Source organism: Gobius niger, assembly GCF_951799975.1.
Source record: "Gobius niger genome assembly, chromosome: 14".
Classification (NCBI taxonomy): Eukaryota; Metazoa; Chordata; class Actinopteri; order Gobiiformes; family Gobiidae; genus Gobius; species Gobius niger.
In genome coordinates, this window is record NC_136865.1 from 19,090,000 (window position 1) to 19,110,080 (window position 20,081).

At 40.2% G+C, this 20,081-nt stretch overlaps 1 protein-coding gene across 13 annotated transcripts in view; it reads right to left on the reverse strand.

The window, feature by feature from the left end:
- ptk2aa (protein tyrosine kinase 2aa) overlaps positions 1–20,081 on the reverse strand; it is a 72,332-nt gene that overhangs the window by 17,167 nt on the left and 35,084 nt on the right. For 4 of the 13 annotated variants that reach the window (XM_079571609.1, XM_079571613.1, XM_079571604.1 and 1 more), the window contains 11 exons: positions 18,906–18,960; positions 13,162–13,302; positions 12,921–12,998; positions 12,140–12,247; positions 11,815–11,932; positions 10,646–10,676; positions 10,073–10,137; positions 9,765–9,857; positions 5,901–5,918; positions 1,677–1,733; positions 1,131–1,151 (listed from right to left, as the gene is read on the reverse strand). In XM_079571609.1, the coding sequence (XP_079427735.1) occupies positions 1,131–1,151; positions 1,677–1,733; positions 5,901–5,918; positions 9,765–9,857; positions 10,073–10,137; positions 10,646–10,676; positions 11,815–11,932; positions 12,140–12,247; positions 12,921–12,998; positions 13,162–13,302; positions 18,906–18,960 (785 nt within the window). The remainder of the gene's footprint in view (positions 1–1,130; positions 1,152–1,676; positions 1,734–5,900; positions 5,919–9,764; positions 9,858–10,072; positions 10,138–10,645; positions 10,677–11,814; positions 11,933–12,139; positions 12,248–12,920; positions 12,999–13,161; positions 13,303–18,905; positions 18,961–20,081) is intronic. The other 9 variants (XM_079571608.1, XM_079571614.1, XM_079571605.1 and 6 more) reach the window with 7 other exon arrangements.

Here is a 20,081-nt window from a genome sequence, read left to right on the forward strand (position 1 = left end):
GCCTTGTATAAAATTGCTCTCTCAAAATGGCTGTGGTGAATGTCTTGAAATAGGCCTCTGTCTCTTTAAGAACCTCTGACCCTTTCCGACACGCCCCCTCCACACGCTGTCTGTGGCATCAGTGGGGAGGGGGTTCTGCTGAGGAGCAGTGGTTGGTTACTCGGCTGGTGACGAAAGGTCGGAGGCGTCTCCAGGAGGTGGGGGTGTTCCTAGGAGGACTCAGGCAAACCTAAACCTAAAATGGCTGCCATCAGAGTTTTTACAGATTACTCAAAAAATATGTGAATGTGCCAAGACAACACTTCAGGCATGTTTTTAATGAGGGAATGACATAATAACATGATGTAAAGCTTGAAAAAGTCTGTTTTGCATAATACCCCCCCTTTAAGAGATTAACAGGTCTTCGATCTCTGATTTTTTTATCTCTGTTATTTCTCAAGATCGTCTTGAGGGCCAGAGCATCTATGCTGCTATGCCCCCGGGCCTGACGTCGCCTATCTTAGGCTAGAGTAAATCCTCATTTGAAAGCTAAGACTAAAAAACTCATCTAAGATTTTTCCTCGTGTTGTTGCCGTGTTTGTATTTTTATCATCATTCGCATTTTTTGTTTTATTTTAGTCTAATTTTTGTCGCCTGTTATGCTGTGTGGCATGTGTGTTATGCTGTGTCGTGTTTTTCTTGCTTTTTGATGCCTTTTTTTGCCACACTCCTCATTTATGTTTTGTTTTTGTCACTATTTTGATTTTTTTTTTCTTCAAGAAGCTTTTGTGATTTGGGTGTTCAGCTACAGGAGAAAATGTGCTCTGTTAACGCAGGGGAAAAGACTCTGAAGTAAACTGCAGAAAATCTTCTGCAAGTCGTAAGATGCACACTCCAGAACACCAGAGGGCGCTGTGCAGATGTACAGTCAATACCACCGACTGAGGACAAAGAAGAAGGTTTGTCCTCGTCGTGTTGCCGTACAGGTCCAGGTAGCGAATTCAGGTGCGTTTTTGATGTTTACGAAGTCGCAGATATTATTCCTCACACTTATTGAAACTACTTCACGCTTTGAATACTCAAATACGTTATAACATCTTTCAGAGTAACTGGCATTTGAGACAGAAGCAGACACATGCGGAAATGTTTACCTTCGACAACTCCATAGCTGACTGTGAAGGCAGTGGGGAAAAGAGGAAGAGGTTGAAAAGAGGGAAAGAAGAAGCAGCTGCAGAAAATATCTCAGAGACATGTTAAAAAGACACACGAGGCATTTTTCGACTTTACTCATGTGTTCGTTGCAGTAACGCATCCATAAACCACACTACTGTGCACAGACTGGACTGGACTCCGTATACAAAGCTAAGACGAAATGCGAGGAGGAAAAACATTTTGGGAGAAAGAGAGGAAGAGTGCAGAGTCCAGTTTCAAAGTTGGCCACACAATCAAACGACTGGCCCCAAAAAGCATCCAAATTTAAATGTGGCGCAGCGGGACAAAGCCACCATTACTTACTTACAGGCTTCCACCAAACTTTGAAGGCGAAATTATGAAATAAAGTTAGAGAAAATGAATGGTTTGGGAAACGCTCGAATGCGTTTGACAGATGCAGTGTTTCCCAGTGGCTCGACTGATTCGTCTCTACTGAACTCTGTAAAGCTGCACATCAGACGATTTCGTTGATTAAAGTGACTTACTGGAGGGCATGGTGTATGTATCCTCTTCATCTACTATCTCCGCATAGTCGTCTGTCTCTGTAACAAAGGCAGGAAAAAGACAGTTAAGATTCAAAACAACTCCACATGTAACAAATGAAACATGCATTGACTACTGCGGAACATACTGACAGCGATAACACAAAGACTACGATGAAACTACATGTTGAGGAGGCTGTTCTTAAAAAGGGAAAAGATGCATCCGAGTGCACGCTGGTGTCGCTCGCTGTTTTGTTCCCAGTCTGAAAGCACACATTTGGCTCGGTGTGTGTCAGCTGTGCATGTGTTGTGAGGGAGAGCAGCTGGAGCAGTGGGAAGTCCAAGGAGACAGAGGGAAGAAATGTGTTGCTAAGGGAGGGGGGGGGGGGGGGGGGGGGGGAGAAACTATAGATATAGGAAAATATGACATCACTCTATAGGAGAAGGGTTATTTCTTTATCTTTAATGAGGTCGGGACATGGTAGAATCATGAAAGCCAGCTGTAGCAAAGGGGAGAACATTTAAAGTGGCAATTTAAGCTCATCCTATGGTGCTTTGGAGGAGGCACATTTCAAATAAGGCACCACGATTTTGGAAAAGGATGTTATGACCTAAAACCTTCTCGACTAGAGCTTACAGCTTATAAACCAGTGTAACGTCTCACTTGAAAGCTGAGACCCGTCTAAGCTTCTTTCTCGTTATGATTGTATGTATTTTTTTTGGCTTGATCACAGTTACAGCGTGCAAAAAAAAAAAAAAAAAGCATTGAAAAGGTGACAAAGGCGTGACTGTAATGCGACGAGAATGTCACAAAGAAGTAATTAAAATGTGACAGCGCTGTGACAAAAATGTGACAAAAAATACGGGAAAAAAGTAGCAAAATGGCGATAAAAATGTGACGATAATGGACAAAAATGTGACCAAAACGTGACAAAAATGTGACAAAAAAATGTCAAAAAAATATAAATAAAAGGCAACAAAAACGTGACTAAAATACTATTAAAATGTGACAAAAATGCGACAAAAAAACAATAAAAAAAATGTCAAAAAATGCAAAAAAAAAGCAATGAAAATGTGACAGCACTGTTGCAAAAATGTGACAAAAAATATGTCAAAAAAGCAACATAAAGATGATAAAAATATGATAAAAATGTGACAAAATGCGTAAAAAAAACCAATGAGAATGTGACAAAAATGTGACAAAGAAATGTCAAAAACTTCACCAAAATGCAAAAAAAAATGTAAAAAAAAAAAAATTCCCAAAAGGCAACAAAAACTTGACTTAAAGAACAATAAAAATGTGACAAAAATGCGACAAAAAAGCAACTAAAACGTGACAAAAACGTGAGAAAAGAGCAACAAAACTGATTTAAAAAAAATCGCAACAAAAACGTGATAACAAAAACAAGGATGAAGCTGAGATGAGTCTTAGCTTTCAAATGAGGCTGGTCAATCGGCTGCAAACTCCAGTCCAGAAGCTTTTAGACTTTGAGAAATGTGCTCGACTAAGGCGGGGGTTAATGAGCATATTTCTATTGTCATATTCTATAAACAACCTTCAGTGCCAGCTTGTTTCTTGAATACACTTGCTGAAGATGACATTTTGCCAGAGAGCTTTGCCAATACAGAGGCCAAGCAATAATAGTAAGAAATACGGAAAAGAAATAAGAAGCAGATGGAAGCGCTTAGGAATAAATCTTTGCATAAACAGACACTTAGGTGGAAGAAATCTGTCCAGATGTGGGTATTTAAATAAAATGCGTGTTGCGGACTCAGCTGTTGGAGGAAAGACGTGAACATCTGTCGCCCTGAAGGCAGCGCCAAAAAGACTTTTCACATGGGATTTATCGCTCTCTCTTTGGGAACGCGCGGCCAAATCGATCAGGAAAAACTTAAAGCTGCTTAAGTCAGCGACGATTTCACACAAGGAAGCTCCAGCCTCTGCCGCAATGTGGAGAGAGACACTCAGTGCTTATTATGAGAGTGGATTATAGAGGTTAGAGTCGTCCAGATTGAGAAGTAATTGTACGGTAAATGAACGAGACGCTGGAGTGAAGGAGATTTGGTGTGATCGGCACAGACAGAAAAGTTGACATAGTTTTCCTACTGCTCAGCCCGGACAATTAGTTTAAAATGTATATATATATTTAGAGGTGAAGGATATTTGTTTTTAAGTCAGGGTTACGGTTACAGGACTATGGGAAACATGTCCAGGAACGTTAACATTTGTGAGAATATCGAAAACTAATACAGGAATCACAAGCCTTTTTAACCTCTTAACACCCGGCTGAACCGATCACATTATCTCCAGTTTGGCGTTACCCAACTCTAAAAGCCTCTTCAAAAACGTGTCAAACATTTCAACAATAACAGTTTACAAAAAAGTGATGAAAAGGCGACGAAAAAGTGGCAAAAACGCTTCAGAACAGGCGGCAAAGCAGTGACGAAAAAGGGATGATAATGCAACAAAAAAGCAGCAAAAACTGTAATGAAAAAGCCACAGAAAGTGATGAAAAAGCGGCAAAACTTTTCCGAACAGGTGCCCAACAAAATGAAGAAAAAGCAACCAAAACAACAAAACAGTCACAAAACAGTTAGAAAAAAGTGATGAAAAAGCAACAAAAACAGTTACAAAAAAGTGATAGAAAAAGCAACAAAAACTCTTCAGAACAGGCAACAAAACAGTAATGAAAAAGCAACAAAAAGTGATGAAAAAGCAACAAAAACAGTTACAAAAAAGTGATAGAAAAAGCAACAAAAACTCTTCAGAACAGGCAACAAAACAGTAATGAAAAAGCAACAAAAAGTGATGAAAAAGCGGCAAAACTTTTCAGAACAGGCGACAAAAAAGTGAAGAAAAAGCAACAAAAACAACAAAACAGTCACAAAACTGTTACAAAAACGTGACAAAATAGCACCAAAAATACAATGAAAAATCGTGAATGCGGCGACAACACGAGAAAAAATCTTAGATCAGTTTTGTAGGTCTTTCAGATGAGGCATTACTCTAGCTTATATATATATAAATTACTCTAAAATAAGATAAAATAAGATAAGATCAGATAAAATAGCCTTTATTGATCTCACAATGGAGAAATGTACTTGTTCAGCTCTTAGAAACACTCAGGGTGTGCAAATAGGCAGGAAATGTGAGGAAAAAAAACAATTAGTAAAAAGTGATATATTATATACAATGACTACCAAGGACTTTGTGGGGACAAAAAGTATAAGCAGTAAATAATAAGTAAACAGACTATAACAAAAAAATGTATAGTCAGTGTTAGCAGTGCAGGTGACACAGTTAAGTGATGTAAATCATGTATTTATCGAAACGCTCTCCCTGTCAGCACTCTCACTTTATAAGCTCAGGCACAAATAAGACATGGGGTCAACAACAAAAAACTGTTTTATCGAATCAGAGGAAGGTTAAGACGCACTGATGTTATGTCACATGCAGATGAACAGTAAAAATAAACATCACATTGAGTCACTTTCTGATAAATGATGATAAATAAATAAGCTTATAGAAATGTCATTAGGACAATAAATGTATGAGTGTTATTCATGCCACTCACTGAACCCGAGCCAACTGTGTGCTCCTTTTCTCACAACGTAACAGTTTTGAGGGGTCTGTCTTCTCTGTTTTTTAGCCAAGAAAAAGCTTTTGTCTGTTGCCTGATCCAGTTAGCCCATTATAGCCAGGAATGCTCCGCTTTCAAATTCAGCAAACCTCTCGCGGGTTCACACTGAGCTATGAGTGTGCAGAAAAGACACATGTAATCTAGTGCTTTTATGGGTGTAGAAAATGCATTTAAGGGTGCAGCTCAGTGATTTTTCGAAATTTCATTTTGGAAGTAAAAGGAACATCAAGAGAGGGTAATCCTGGGCCAAACCAGAACTAAACCATAACGAAACCTGGTATAAACAAAGGCGAGACGAGTCTTTCCGAAGCAAAACAGGAGCAAAACCGTTTCAAATTGAATATGGGCACCAAGAGAAGACAATCTGGTGCTACTAATAATGAGCAATGTTTTAGCAAAATGCAAAACATGTCACAAATACTGCAACACTACGAACGTTTAGTTTACACGACCAGCATGCACAGTACAAACATGTATAGAGACACTCTCCGGTCTAAACATCCACCCACACAGCAAAACACAAGCTCCAGGACAGATCCGCATGCAGAAATAACAGAGCCGGTGATAAACAATAGTGAAACTTTACCATCCCCACTGAGGTCCTCTGCAGCAGGGTCCGGCAGAGCATGCAGGAGGCAGAGGAGACAGAGAGAGGAGGAGGAGGAGGAGGAGGAGGAGGACGCGGCATGGGCGAGAGAGAAACGTGGTTAGAGCATGAGGCGGTTTGGACAAGAATCTGCAAAGCCAAACACTCAGCGAGCAGTTAGTCGCAATACAAAGCAAATAAGCTTAGTTGAAAAGTCACGCCAAACACAAATTATGCGATAGAAAATAGTCAGAGCAACATGAAATACAGTTTTCCATCGTAGAAAAAGGCTCATGTTTTCGAGTTGTTTTAGTGTCTAAGATACAGTATTTTGATAGGCTTCATCAGCAACTAATGATCTTATTGTTGCAGACTCTAGTTTACTCTGAGACACAGCCATGACAACTGGCAGATACCAGTTCACTGTAGGTAGAGTTGTGATACTCAATAACCAAATAGGGTAACACTTTATAATAACTACACATTATTTAGCCTTTATAAATGATGAGTTAACAGTTAATTAATCATGAACAAGGCATTCAGGTATTAAAAATAATTCATTATGAGTTATTCAGCACATTTTCTCCAGTGTGTCTTTACCCAAATCTAAAAGCTTCTCGACTGGAGAGCAGCAGTGCAGTGTCTCATTTGAAAGCTAAGACCTACAAATGCATTTTTGTCGTGTTTTCACCATGTTTTTGTTGCCTTTTCAATACTTTTTAGCAATGTTTTCATCACGTTTTTCTTTCACTTTTTTGTTGCTCTTTATCTGGATTTGGGCAAAGCCAAACTGGAGAAAATATGCTCGGCTTAAGTTAAGAGTTAAGAGGTTAACCAGGAAATTCCCACTGAGTTTACAAATCCGTTCTTCGGGGGGATCTGCCCCCAGAGATGATCCAATAATGTGTTTAGTGGTGGGGAAACCCTAGGGGGGAACATTCAAACTCCACACAGAAAGGCCCTGTCCCACCCGGGAATCGCACCTGGGACCTCTTTGCTGCAAGGCACGAGCGGCAACAGTTACAAGAACAGTCCAGCTTGTTGCTTAGTGAACCTTTTTCTACGATCTACTTTGGTAATTGTCAAAGTTGGGTTCTATTATCAGACCAATTGAAAAATCAAGTCAATATTGACAGGGGACAATGTGACTGAATGTTTACAAAGGTATTATTACGAAAGCTAAAAGGTACTGTGTAAGTCAGTCTCACACTGTAACTATTATTTCACCCAATGACACAAATATAAAAGATGTACACGTTAAAAGACACATTTTACTGAATTGACTGATATGATCTGGACAGGAAGCACGAGAGTGATGAGTCGCCATTGTCTTATATGAGTGACATTCACATACTGTGGGGATTCCCTAAAGTAGCCAGAGTTTTTCTGCTGTTTCCATTTCCTTTTTCCTATATTGTTAAACAAAGCTCCACTGGATATTTGCGCCTCTGTTGAACAAGTGCTCCAGCCAAATGACTCACTGCCACTGCCCTAAAGTTTTCAGCCAGAGTGACACATCCGTCCACAGTGATATGATTTCACATGTTAAATGACGATTGGCTTCCAGCAGATTTTCCTCCATTATTGTCTACACATTTTAAAATCACGTACTGTACTAAGTGTTTTGGTAATTTCACGTTAGCCGTCTGCGTGTCACAAATGTACAAAACAAAACCGTCTGGAGCGATTTGTAAAGGTTTCATAACAAAAACAGCTGTCCAACAGATTCACTTTGTGTCTTTCTGTTGAGCTACAGAGGAGCACAGCTGTAGTAGTGACTCCCATAACGCAATGCAGGCACCCAATAGCACTGACATCGCCGTAATAACTACATTTATTCTGACACATTTGAATAAGCTAATGTGTAAGCTCTGAGTCTTGAAGTGGTAAAAAGTAGTTCATATTCTTTGCATATTTTAGGTTGGTTGCAGCATAATTGAACTGGTTAAGTTAAAGCAGCCACACAGCAGTAACAAGCAGCAGAGCACAGTGTAAAATAAGCTTATTGTGATGTGGCAGATACGTTATTTTCTTCTTTCTTACTTGTCTTGATAGACCTGCACAATACTGAGAAAACAAACTGTGAAAGATGGAAGTCGTTGAGTTGAAAAATATCCCAACTTGTTTCTTCCTCTCTCATTACATCACGGTATTTAAAGTGCATATGACAGGTTTTAATGCTTTTGAAAATATGACTTATTTAGAAGGATAACATCAGTTGCAAGTTCATCAGTTGCATAATTAGCATTTTGTTTCAGTGAAGCAGCATTTTTAGTGAAGAAATGTTGGGCAGGAAAGTTATTTCTATTTGAATTTTTAAGCTGCTGACAGGAAGTGACATAGAAGAAGGTAATGTTCCATAGCATTTTGACTGACTTAAAGCAGTACTAAGTAACTTGTTTAGCTTAATAAGTCCTTTGTCCTGGTGTCTCTGTCCAGAAAACCACAATTGAAACTTTGCTGCCTATGGTTTGGAGACCCCAATACACACTAATCATGAAGAAGAAGAAGCTAACAGGCTAACGGGCAAAGCTAACTGCGGGCTGGCACCACTGAAACAATATTTACAGCCAAGTTTGAGTGAAAAACATTATCTTACATTGTGTAATTGGATGTACAATATCCCTCTCTTCCTTTGTCTTTTCTGTCAGCATAGTATTTACTCTCACGGACAATTAATGAGTAAAAAAACGCAACATGCTACAACACCTGCAGTGAGGGTGCATGAGTTAGCTAGTACTGCTTTAACATGGTTGCACGGCAACAGTTTAAAATTATTTACCTTCTTCTATGTCACTTTCTGTCAGTGTCCAATAAAGAAGTGAAACTATTAACATCACAAAAATGGCCAAACTAAAGAGAGCTGGGTACAATCTTTAGCAAAGTCTAAAATATAATCGTGTCAACTATGTTTTAGCTAAAATTGTGTCAATGTGTCATATGCACTTTAACATGTACATTTTGGGTGCATGAACAGCTTTGGCAGACAGTGAGGTGAACAAGGCCGGCCTCCATAGAAATGATTTAGCCGATCAATAAAACTATGTAGATACAGCAAATGGTTTATTCTTTTTTTCTCTCGCAATTTGTAGCATTTAAAGCATAGGACTGTGGTGGCAAAAGGCTTTTACTCTCCTTTGGTTGAGGGATAAATGCAACGACTTATTAACCCCCACATGAACCGAGCACAGTTTCTCCAGTTTGGCATCACTCAAATATAAAAGTGCCAAAAGGGTGACAAAAACACACGGCTCAAGAGTGATGAAAAAGCAACGAAAACGTGACAAAAAAGCACCAAAAAATGTGACAAAAATTCAATGAAAAAGCAACAACAAAAAAGTACAAAAAGACGACAACAAAGCTATTTAAAAACACAACAAAAATACTTCTAATATGTGTCAAAACAGCGACAAAAACGTGCTGGAAAAGCAACAATAACAAGACAAAAAAGTCACAAAAACAAGGCTAAAGAGTGATGAAAAAGCAATAAAAATTCATCAAGAAAGCCACAAAAGAGCGACCAACGCATGATAAAAAAATAACGAAAACAAAAAGAAAAATTGGGAAAAATGCGCTCAGTTAAGGTGGGGGGTAATGATCCTTCCAAAAGAAGAATGCACAGGCAAGATTCTGTCGTTACTTAAACATATAGAACGACAGACAGAGCCTTCCCCTCTCAGTGAAGGTTATTACTTGAAAGTAGAAGTATTTGAAAATCAAAAAGATAGGTTAGTGTTTGGTATTGTTGGGGGTCAAGAAACTGGCCATGTGGATGCCTGATCAAGCCTTATCGAATGTGCTTTGAATCTGCCACATCACAAACTTCCACACACGTGCTCCTCTGCCGTCGCCCGCTCACGATACCATTGGGAGGAGAGTCTGAGTCTGAGCAGAGCACGAACGGGAGGAGGAAGCGCCGCGCCCTGGTTGGCCTAGGAGGCGTCGATGTCACGAGATCTTCAGCCAATCAGACGACGGGGGGAGAGAAAGAGGGTGAATGGATGGATAGATGAGGCTTGGGGAAGTAAACAACACAACAGCGGCTGGGGGACAGTGGAGACGAGCAGAGGGGGCTGCCCGCACCAACGAGAAGATGAGAGGGAACACGAGTGGAAAAGACGGGACAGGCAGATTTTGTGAATGAGAAAAAAAAGTGTTGATATGCAGCTTACCTGACACTGAAATAGCTCTCACTCCGCTTCGGACCGCTTCCAACTTCTTCTCATTGTTCGACACCCTATGAGACAATGAAGATCCCCAACATTAATGAAAATCTAACTCACAAATCTTAAAAAGCTCCTCTGCTGCTGCTGCTGCTGCTGCTGCTGCTGCGGTCTCTCCTTGTGTCTCCGCTGCTCTGTTTCTTTACATCACAGACCACAGCGGACAGAGAGAGAAAACACACAGCGGTGCAGAGAGGAGGAGGAGGAGGAGACTAGAGCGAGTGTTTAAACCAACCCAAAGTGGAAAATATTTGGCTCCTAAACTTATCTCCTTATTTGACCGCAAGCAGAGGCGGCGAGAGGCGTTTAGGTTGAAAAGAAAGTAGTAGTAGGACGAGGAGGAGTAGAAGGAGTAGTGATAGTAATAGTGTAAGGCTATGCAAACGTAACTGACAGCTCAAGTTAGATTATCAGAATATTTCCTTTTTTTTTTTTCTGTGCCTTGAACTCAAATAGGAAATCTTGACTGGAAAAAATGTAGCAATAAGTACTTTGCAAAACATATGGTAACAGTAAACTTACTTTGGAATCGATGGTAACGCTCTCTCGCCCTCTAGTGGACAGAAACAGACACACAACAAAGCAACCAATTATTTTTCCTACTCACAAAAAGGTCTATAACTATTAAAGACAACAACTTGTATCTTTATATAATCTAAAAATAATTGGTTCCAAAGCTTGTCTACAAAGCAAGTTGAAAAATATTGATTCTGAAAGGAATCAATATTTCTAAATAAATGTCGTATATTTTATTTACTAAAATGTACTACATTAAACCAGTGATTAGCTGATAACCTTTGCTAGCTGTTGCTCATCAGACTAGCAGTTCAGGACCCACACTGTAATTTAATTAGTGCTAATAAAACATTTTGGATTCAAAACATTTACAATTTTTCATGTGTATTAGAAAAGATGTTATTGTTATTTACTAAATCACAAAAATATACAGTTTTCAAACAAAAATACATTGGAATTCAATTTCATAGTTTTTGAAAATATTGTATTAAAATCATCTGGCAACCCCAACCTCAGTGTGCTGTGAACACCCCGGGGAGGTACCGATCACCACTTTGGGAAACTCTGGTCTAGACCAGCAGTTCCCAAAGTGGTGTCCTGGGGGGTCCTGAATATGAGAATTTTTTTTTTTTTTTTTTTTACTTTTCTGACATTGAATTTGATGTATTTTTGAATTGAAAACAGATACACCCTACTTAAGGCTGGTCACCTGGAGCTCCTCACCAAAATGTTGATTTAATCCAAATAAACTATTTTTGCAAGGTTTGAAGTGTGCTGGAATTATTATTTTTATCGATGAACGCTGGGATCTTCCCTCATCTCTTACGCACCTGCCTAAAAAATTAATGCACAAGTTTTTCTTCTATTCTGAACTGAAAACAAATTTTAAAATACAGCATTCAAATGAACATCATTAGACCAGATTTTAAATGTTTTGCAACTTAAATTAATGCTAATTACATTTTACAGATTGGGGTCCCTGAGATTTTGGGGGTTGCTGCCTGAAAAGTTTAGGAACGCCTGGTCTAAACAATCTATCTTGAATTACCCTAAAACCTCCAATTTGTCCATATTCTCCATGTTCTTTGGTGCAAGTTTAATTTGACCTGCCTAAAACCAAACCTGCTCCCAAATCGCCAGTTTCAATAATCACAATTTCAATAAAATCGCTGTACCTTTCTGAACTCGGACAATGAAAGAATGCGTTTCCATGGAGACGAGGCGACAGTAGCCATCGATCAAGTCCGCCATGTTTTCAGCCGTGGTCAGGGAGGCCGTGGTGACCGTGAGAGGCTGCGGACGTTCAGACAAAAACACAGAGAGTAAAAAGATCGGCTCTGACTCAGAAAGAGAACCTCAGTGAGACCGAAGCTTTAATGAATCTGCGAGGCTGGCGCAGAGGTGACGGAAACTAGCGCTAATATGAGGAATCTTTACATGTTTACTGTAACTCGGGAGGAGAATACATGCATTCGGATTGACTTTTACATATTCTATTACCTCTGCAGCTCCTGCCACATTGAGTTGAATCATGCCTTTCCGGTCCTTCTCCTCCATACTCGAGTATTGGATTGACTGCACTTGGTTAAAATTCGCTAAATGGGTCGGCTGCAGAAAAAAAAAAGACCAAAATCATTTAGCTTAGCCACTCTTAGCCTCTGAACCGAGTGCATTTTCTCCAGTTCAGCTTTACCCAAATCTAAAAGGTCACAGCCTATAGGCCAGTGTAGTGCCTCATTTGAAAGAATAAGATCTACAGAATTCATCTAAACAGATCTTTTTCCTCGTGTTATGGTCACTTTTTTCCCCCCATCGCTTTTTGGTTCGATTTTCATCAAATTTTTTGTCACATTTTCATCGATTTCTGTCACTTTTCTGTTGCTCTTTTGTCACTTTTTTGTCACATTTTTGTCTGTTTTTCATTGCTTTTTCATCGCATTTATGTCGCCCTTTAGTCACTTTTTGGTCACACTTTTGTCTATTTTTCATCGCGTTTTGTCACTTTTTTGTTGCATTTTTGTCACTTTTTTGTTGTGTTTATGTCGCTCTTTTGTGTTGGGGTTTTGTCAAATTTGTGTCACTTTTTCCATCACTTTTTTTTGTTTTGTCGCATTTTCAACCTCGTTTTCGTTTAATTTTTGTCACTATTTTGACAGTTCAAGAAGCTTTCAGACTTGGGTAAAGCCAAACTGGAGATAATGTGCTCGGTTCAGGTGGGGGTTAAGCGGTTAAAATAGATACATAAATAAATAATCAATGCTGAGGATGATGATGTACTCACAGTGGATCCCTTGTCAGTGAGGTAGCTGATGCCCTCCTCTGGCCCAATAGCCAACTCCACCTGGATCACCCAACTAGACTGTAAACGAAAAACAATTTTTTATTCATCTTTCCTTGTTATCCATCATCATGAAAGGCTTCCACAGCATGAGGCTCAAACAGAATTGCAGTAGCACGCTGGTCCCAGAAAGGGGCACCCTCACACTACTATTTACAGCACAGCGTGCGGGACAAATTCTTACCCCCAGGGCACATTTGAAGCACTCCTTGTCATAGCGGTGAACCGGCGCGAGAATCTCCAAAAACTTCATAATGCACTGCTCGTCGTTGAGGTTGGCCACTTGTTTGAACGTCTGCTGTATCAACTTCCGAAGCGTCTTGGCCTGAGGAAAACACACGGAAATACTTCATGTTAAAAGTTATCAACTAGATGTGTTAAAAATTGAGAGAGAAGAGAGCGGAGGGACATAGCGTGTTAGTGTTTTGCTTTGGGCCGCTCAGTCGCTCACACATTGATTAGCTAATAGTCCACTCACATCGACCTGACCACTTAATTTCAGAGGTGCCTCGAGTTCAGATCAATACTTATCAACGACTCACTTACTACTCAATTAAACAGCACAGTGCGGCTCCACACATGTGACTATATAACATTTTTACATAGGGCCGGCGCTCATAAGTCATCGAATTCACAGCAAAATCCCAATTTGAATAGTTGAAGTTGACAAATCGTGCAATTATTTAGGCAGAAAACATCCTTAGTAACAAAAGCAACATATTACCCTGACTCCATAGGGTCTTCCTAATTTATATAAACCTTTAACACCTCTTCGAGCATGTTTTGAAATTAATCTTGTATTAGTTTAATGCTTCATATTCTGTCACATGCTTAAAATGTGCACTTTAAATTTTCAGGTTTACAATGTCACTACTATTGAGTGAAAAGAACAGTGTAGGAAAGTGGAGCATGCACCTTATTCAGCATCAGGGTCTGAAATTAAACCATTGCATTTTTTATGTGAGTAATCTTAATCCGGCAGAGAGGCATGGGCAGTAGTTGAGTCAGTCCCAAGCCTTGACAGATGACAATAGCTGCACCAGAAAGAACATCCATCTTTAAAACCTTGGCCAAATCAACATCTGAATTAATGTTCATTGAGTTCTATGGAAATACAGATCTGTTGAGTGTGCAAATACTTCACACTCTTCCCCTCACTTTTCACAAGCAACTTAAAGTTTACCATTTAACGACATTGCTTATTGGTATGTTGTAGACTAAACATTGCACAAATGCTTCTAAATGCTTCTAATGCCTCTCTTCATTCAGAGTACGAGCAGATTAAGAGCAGAGCAGTCCAGGCTTAAAAACACAGATTTACAGTTGTACAGTGCATTAAGGTCACACGACCAAAGTAACTGGGCCTTTTCACAGTTCACTGTCGCCCAATGGATTTATTGACAGAAAAAAAACAGAGCTTATGAGTCAATCGAGGGTGAGAGTCGGTCTGAGTGCTGGTGGTCTATTGATATTCATCTGGAACTTCACTCATTACAAAATGAATTACAGGCTGCATTAGTCACTCAGTAAAAGCTGTGTCATTTATATACATCCAACACACAAAATCTAGTTTTAGCAAAATCCTTCACAGAGAATCAATTGCCTCCAAGCAGGTAGAGGTTTGGAGTTTGATTTGGCAAAGGTTTTATCTCCAGGACCCTCTCCATTTTAGCATTCAGGACTGGCACCACTAATATGATGTGCATGCATTATGATGTGATATTTCAGGATATTTATCATAGGGCCTCATTTCCTAGTTATCCAGAGTGTTGTTGATTTCTGGAGATTTTTTTATTTTTATTTGAAGAGCTTAGTGGTGCTTGGCTAATGCTAGGCTAGTGCATGTCTATGGTAACTAGTAGCCTGCATTAAAAACAGTCTGACCCAAACACAGTGCACCTGACGCAAATCACTTATAACACCAGACTACTGACATAAATGTTTGTGTTGACTGAATATTTTTAAAAATATAACCATTTTGCATTTAAAATAACTTATATTTGAGCAGCATCAGCTTGCTGGTTGTAAGCTACGCAGCGATGGAGTGATCTGCTAGGTTACCAGATCTACAGTAGTTTGTTTACCTGCAGCCAGCATTACTACAAGTGGAATTCACAAAGGAGCTTTCTATAAATCAGATATGGCAACGTTTGAAGGACTACCCGATGATTTTGAAGAGGTTTTTAATGCAGGCTACTAGTTATCATAGACATGCGCTAGCCTAGCACTAGCCTAGCACCACTCAACTCTTCAAATTTAAGGAACTGCATGAATAAAAATAAAAAAATGTATCTCCATAAATCAACAACACTCTGGATAACTGAGGCCCTATGTCAAAAATCCCAAAATATCCCTTTAATTGTGGTGCAGATCCTATCTCTCTAACAGACAAACCGAGATACCACTGATTCCTTCTGCAGTAATGAAGCTGACCAAGCCCGCGAACAAGGCTCCTCTGTGTGTGCGCGTATCTCCCCCGGTCGTCATTTCCTAATTCCAGACAATTACGGCAAATATGTGCCGTCATCTGAAGCCATTCCTACAGCTCTGGCATTCCTCCACACCGTCGCACACAAACAAACACTCTCCCGAAGCCGTAGGGAAACGCCGACTATAGTGCCCACCCTTCCTGAACAACAGGAAGTACAGTTAAGTAAAAAGCACTGGCGCTATGGAAACGGGCCGGATAGTTATGTCACTCAGGTCGGCTGCTAAGTTGTAGTTTTACACTATCTATCGGTCTTTCACTCACTCTGTAATGATAATAAAGTTGAATCAAATCTAATCCAACGTATGCCTTGATGTTAAGTTCTTTTCCTGCAAATTTGAACGTCCTCTTTAGTAACATCCCAGTCTGCATGTAGCCATCGTAATTGTAGGCCTACATGACTGATCAAACTAAGATTACCAACGTGTCAAAGGTTAATTTTCGCTACACCCGCTGTGCAGCTTGTCAGTCTGAATGAACAGACTCCGGGCCTCTTTAAAAGACAAGGCACTGGCTCTAACATCAGTCACAGTTTACTACCTCGGGCCATCTGCTCTCCGCGAGTCTCTATGTCCACTATGTCCACGTGTGTGTGTGTGTAGTATAGTCCATTGACGAAGAATAATCCCATTAAATGGCTACCCCTCTCTTTCAGCGTCCCGGGCCACACCGGGTAGATGACAGCTGCGGCCTCGGCCTCTCTCTGACATAAATTCGAGTTTTAGTGCCCCAGAAGCAGCAGATGTGCTCCTTCTATGGACGTACAACAGCTTTTATCAAACATTAGGATGTGCTCTGTGACCGTGACCCTTTAATGCATAGGAACCTGGTCCGTGTGATATGTTTAAGTGACTGCAGAAATATATTGCAAATGAACATTGGTCAAAACGGGTGTAATACTGTTAATGTCTCTGATGTTCATTTAATAAGTAATATTTCATTATACACAGATTGGGACTGTGCCGTCACACTGCTCAGAATTCCCCTTGAGAACAAGAGTAAATCAATTAAGATTCAAAATGGGAAATAATTGAGTTAGGGCCATAGATGTTATTCCCCAGTTGTGACAAGACCATTGAAGGAGTTTGTTGGCTTTTTAACCCCTTAACCCCCACCTGAACCGAGCACATTTTCTCCAGTTTGGCATCACCTGAATCTAAAAGCTTCTCGAAAAAAGCATCAAAACAAACAGACAAAAAAGTGATGAAGAAAAGTAAAAAATATATCTAAACAAGGCGGCAAAAACATGCTTAAAAGTGTCAAAAATATGATGAAACATGGCAAAAAAGCATCAAAAAGCAAGGTAAAGAAGAGGCATAAAAAAATGACCAAAAAAAAAACACACGACAGAAATGACGATCAGTTTTGTAGGTCTTAGCTTTCAAATGAGGCGTGTTGCACTGGCCTATATAGGCTGTAAGCTCCAGTCAGAAAGCTTTTAGATTTTGGAAAAACTAACAGGTGGAAAATGTGCTCAGTTATGGCAGGGGTTAAGAGGTTATATATGGTTTTGGCTAACTCTTTGGACATTGTTCAGTCAACAAACATGGGAGATTAAGCTAATATCATTATGAAGTATCTCTTAAAGGAACAGGCCACCGTCTTTACATACATGTTCTTAACTGAGCTTAGACGAGTTGATGTGTACCTGTCTGGTCTTTGTGCGTGCCCTCAGTCACGCAAAAAGACCAAAGATACTGTTAGCATTTGGCCTCTCCCAATGTATTCCTATAGCTCTCAGTATTGAAAAGCGGTGGCCTGTTCCTTTAAGACTTCCGTTGAGTGTTTGTTGTACAGCACAAGATAGCGAATAATATCTTTCTTAACCATTTCAAGAAATATGTCCCATTAAAAATAAACAGAAATGGCAAGAAATGTGTTTTTTCATCAAAACAAGACTTACAAAACACTAAATCAAGGCCAATGCAGATTCTTGTCAATATATTGTGCAGCCCTATTTGCTGTCGCATCAACAACAACAACCCGTGGGCAGCTGACATGTTCTGCAGTCAGCGGGACATGACAGACAGCGAGGGGGTTCTCTGTATGGGACGTGTGCGCCTCCCTCCCCCCACCCTCCCTCTTCATTGTGGCGCAAAAGAAAGTGGGTTTAGACATGACCCCGGGGTTGCACCCTCATTCACTTCCCCGGCCCGTCTCCCAGTGCCGAGCATCTGTCTGCCCGGCCCAGAGCTGCTGCGCGGGTCACTGGGCCTTTCTCATCATCAAACCTGCTCCTAGACACACCCGCCCCCCAAAAAACACACGTGCCATAAATTTATCACTGACACACACGCCACTCATTATGCGAGAGGCCCCCGGCAGGACACGCTATAACGGCAAATACTTTAGATGAGGGAATAGTCACTGAGGTACGAAATTCACTCCAGATGCAAAGATGTATATGTGGTAGAGAACTCACAAAAACGTCAACATTTAGGTTAACCTCTAAACCCCCACCTGAACCGAGCACATTTTCTCCAGTTTGGCATCAAAATAGCGACGAAAACGTGACGAAATTGCAACAAAAACGTAGCAAAAATGTGACAAAAATACGACAATAAAGTGACAATAAAGTGACAATAAAGCGACAAAAACGTGACGGAAAAGCAACAAAAATACAACAAAAAGAATGTGATGAAAACACAGCAAAAAAATCAATGGAAAATGCAACAAAAATGTAAGAAGAAAGCAACAAAAGAGAGACATAAATGTGCTGGAAATGCAACAGACATACGAAGAAAAAAAAGACAGAAACGTGACGAAAACACGACAAAAAAAAGTGACGAAAAAGCAACAAAAACACAACAAAAATTGACCAAAAAGTGACAAGAGTCAAAAGAGCGACAAAAGAGTAACAAAAAAACAAAAAACCGTGACAAAATAAGTGACGAAAAACTGACAAAATCGTGCCGGGAAAGCAGCAAAAATACGACAAAAAGAGCAATGAAAAAAGTGACAAAAACTAGAAGAAAACACAACAAAAACGCTTCAAAAAGGTGACCAAAACGCAGTGACGACGTGACAAAAAAGTTATCACTTTCACGATCACTTTTGTAGACCTTAGCTTTCAAATGAGGCGTTACACTGTTGCTCTCCAGCCGAGAAGCTTTTAGACTTGGGTAAAGTCGAACTGGAGATAATGCGCTCGGTTCTGGTGGGGGGTAAGAGGTTAAGCATTTTTGTGTCATGGTCTCAATCATCTTATTTGCCTTTAAAGTGTAATTTCATGGAGCATACTTTGAAAACATTCTGTAAACCACATTGAGTTCTTTTGTATTAAAAAAAACCTGACATAAAACTGTTACATCAAACAAATGCTTCAAGTTTCAGCGTTTGACGAACTGTGAACAATATCATCAAAAAGTAAAGTTTGGGTTTTTTATTGCCCCTCAGTTACTTTACACATTTTACAAGTTTCCTATGTTCATTGCTCTCACCTTGACTGAATCCAGCAGCTCTTTGGGGAAAAACCGCCTCAAACCGACGTCTTTTCTGTTCAGAGAAACACACAAGGGAAGAGCGGCGTGTTTACTGCTGTAATTACACAGAGGAATGTTAATTGGCGAGTAATTATTGTTTTTATCTCGTCATTTCTCTCTTCATGTGCACAGCGTAAACATCACAGACGGTTCAGTCGGGCAGACTTAAAGGCCGTGTGTAAAAGGAGAAACTTGTAACTGAAAGCTATGACTAAGTGGTGAGTAAAGCGTCACTCATGTTTTCCCCTCAGACTCAGCTGTGGAGGAGCGGAGCAGACAAAATAAGAGATCAGCAGGAGGTTCAAAGGGAGAGCGCAGAGACAGAGATGAAGCTGAAACAGGAAGCAGAAAAATGACTCTTAGTCCTCAGAGGAAAGTGCAGGACCCGGGGGAGAGACAGTAACCAGCAGGGGGTTACGTCATCTCTGCAAAACTCAGTGCAGCGTTTTATCAAAGGCTTGTAGTAACGTGGACTTAGGGATTAGAAGAGCTGTATAAAAACATAACTTTCTTCCTTTTATAAACAATCTAATGCACTGAACGGAAAGAAGACTTCTATACAAAACATATGCACCTATTGACAGTGACACACATTGGGGTCTCTCCACATCTCCTCATTTGGCCGCCATATTGAAGAACAGCTAAAGCGGCACAAGTAAATAAGTAAGTAAGTTGGTTACTTGTCACTGTAAAACAAAATAGTGTTCAGGTGTTAGTCCTGAGCCGCCGCCACTGTGGGCCAACCTGACCCGCATGTTTCTGGAGGTAAACCGGAGTACTGCCTTCAGTGCTCCTCTGATCCTCTGAAACGGTGCAGCCTGGGTTTGTCCCTGTTTCAGAGCGTGGAATCCTGCACTGGCCAGCTCCTCCACCTCCTCCCTCCTTTTCCTCCTGATCAGCTCCCTCCGCTCCGCAACAGTCTTTCGCATATTCTCCTTTGACCCTTCCTTGTTTCTGTACCGCCTCGTGACGCCTTCACCGTTCCTCTTCAGTGTTTCATAGAAGAAATGTGTAGGTTTCAAATGTCTTTAGCTCATAAGCTCAAAAGCTCATAAGCTAGCTGTTTACTTTTATAAAGCTGCTTTCTCCAGGACCATTATGGACTCGTAAAAGTAAAAAAAATCCATTGAACTT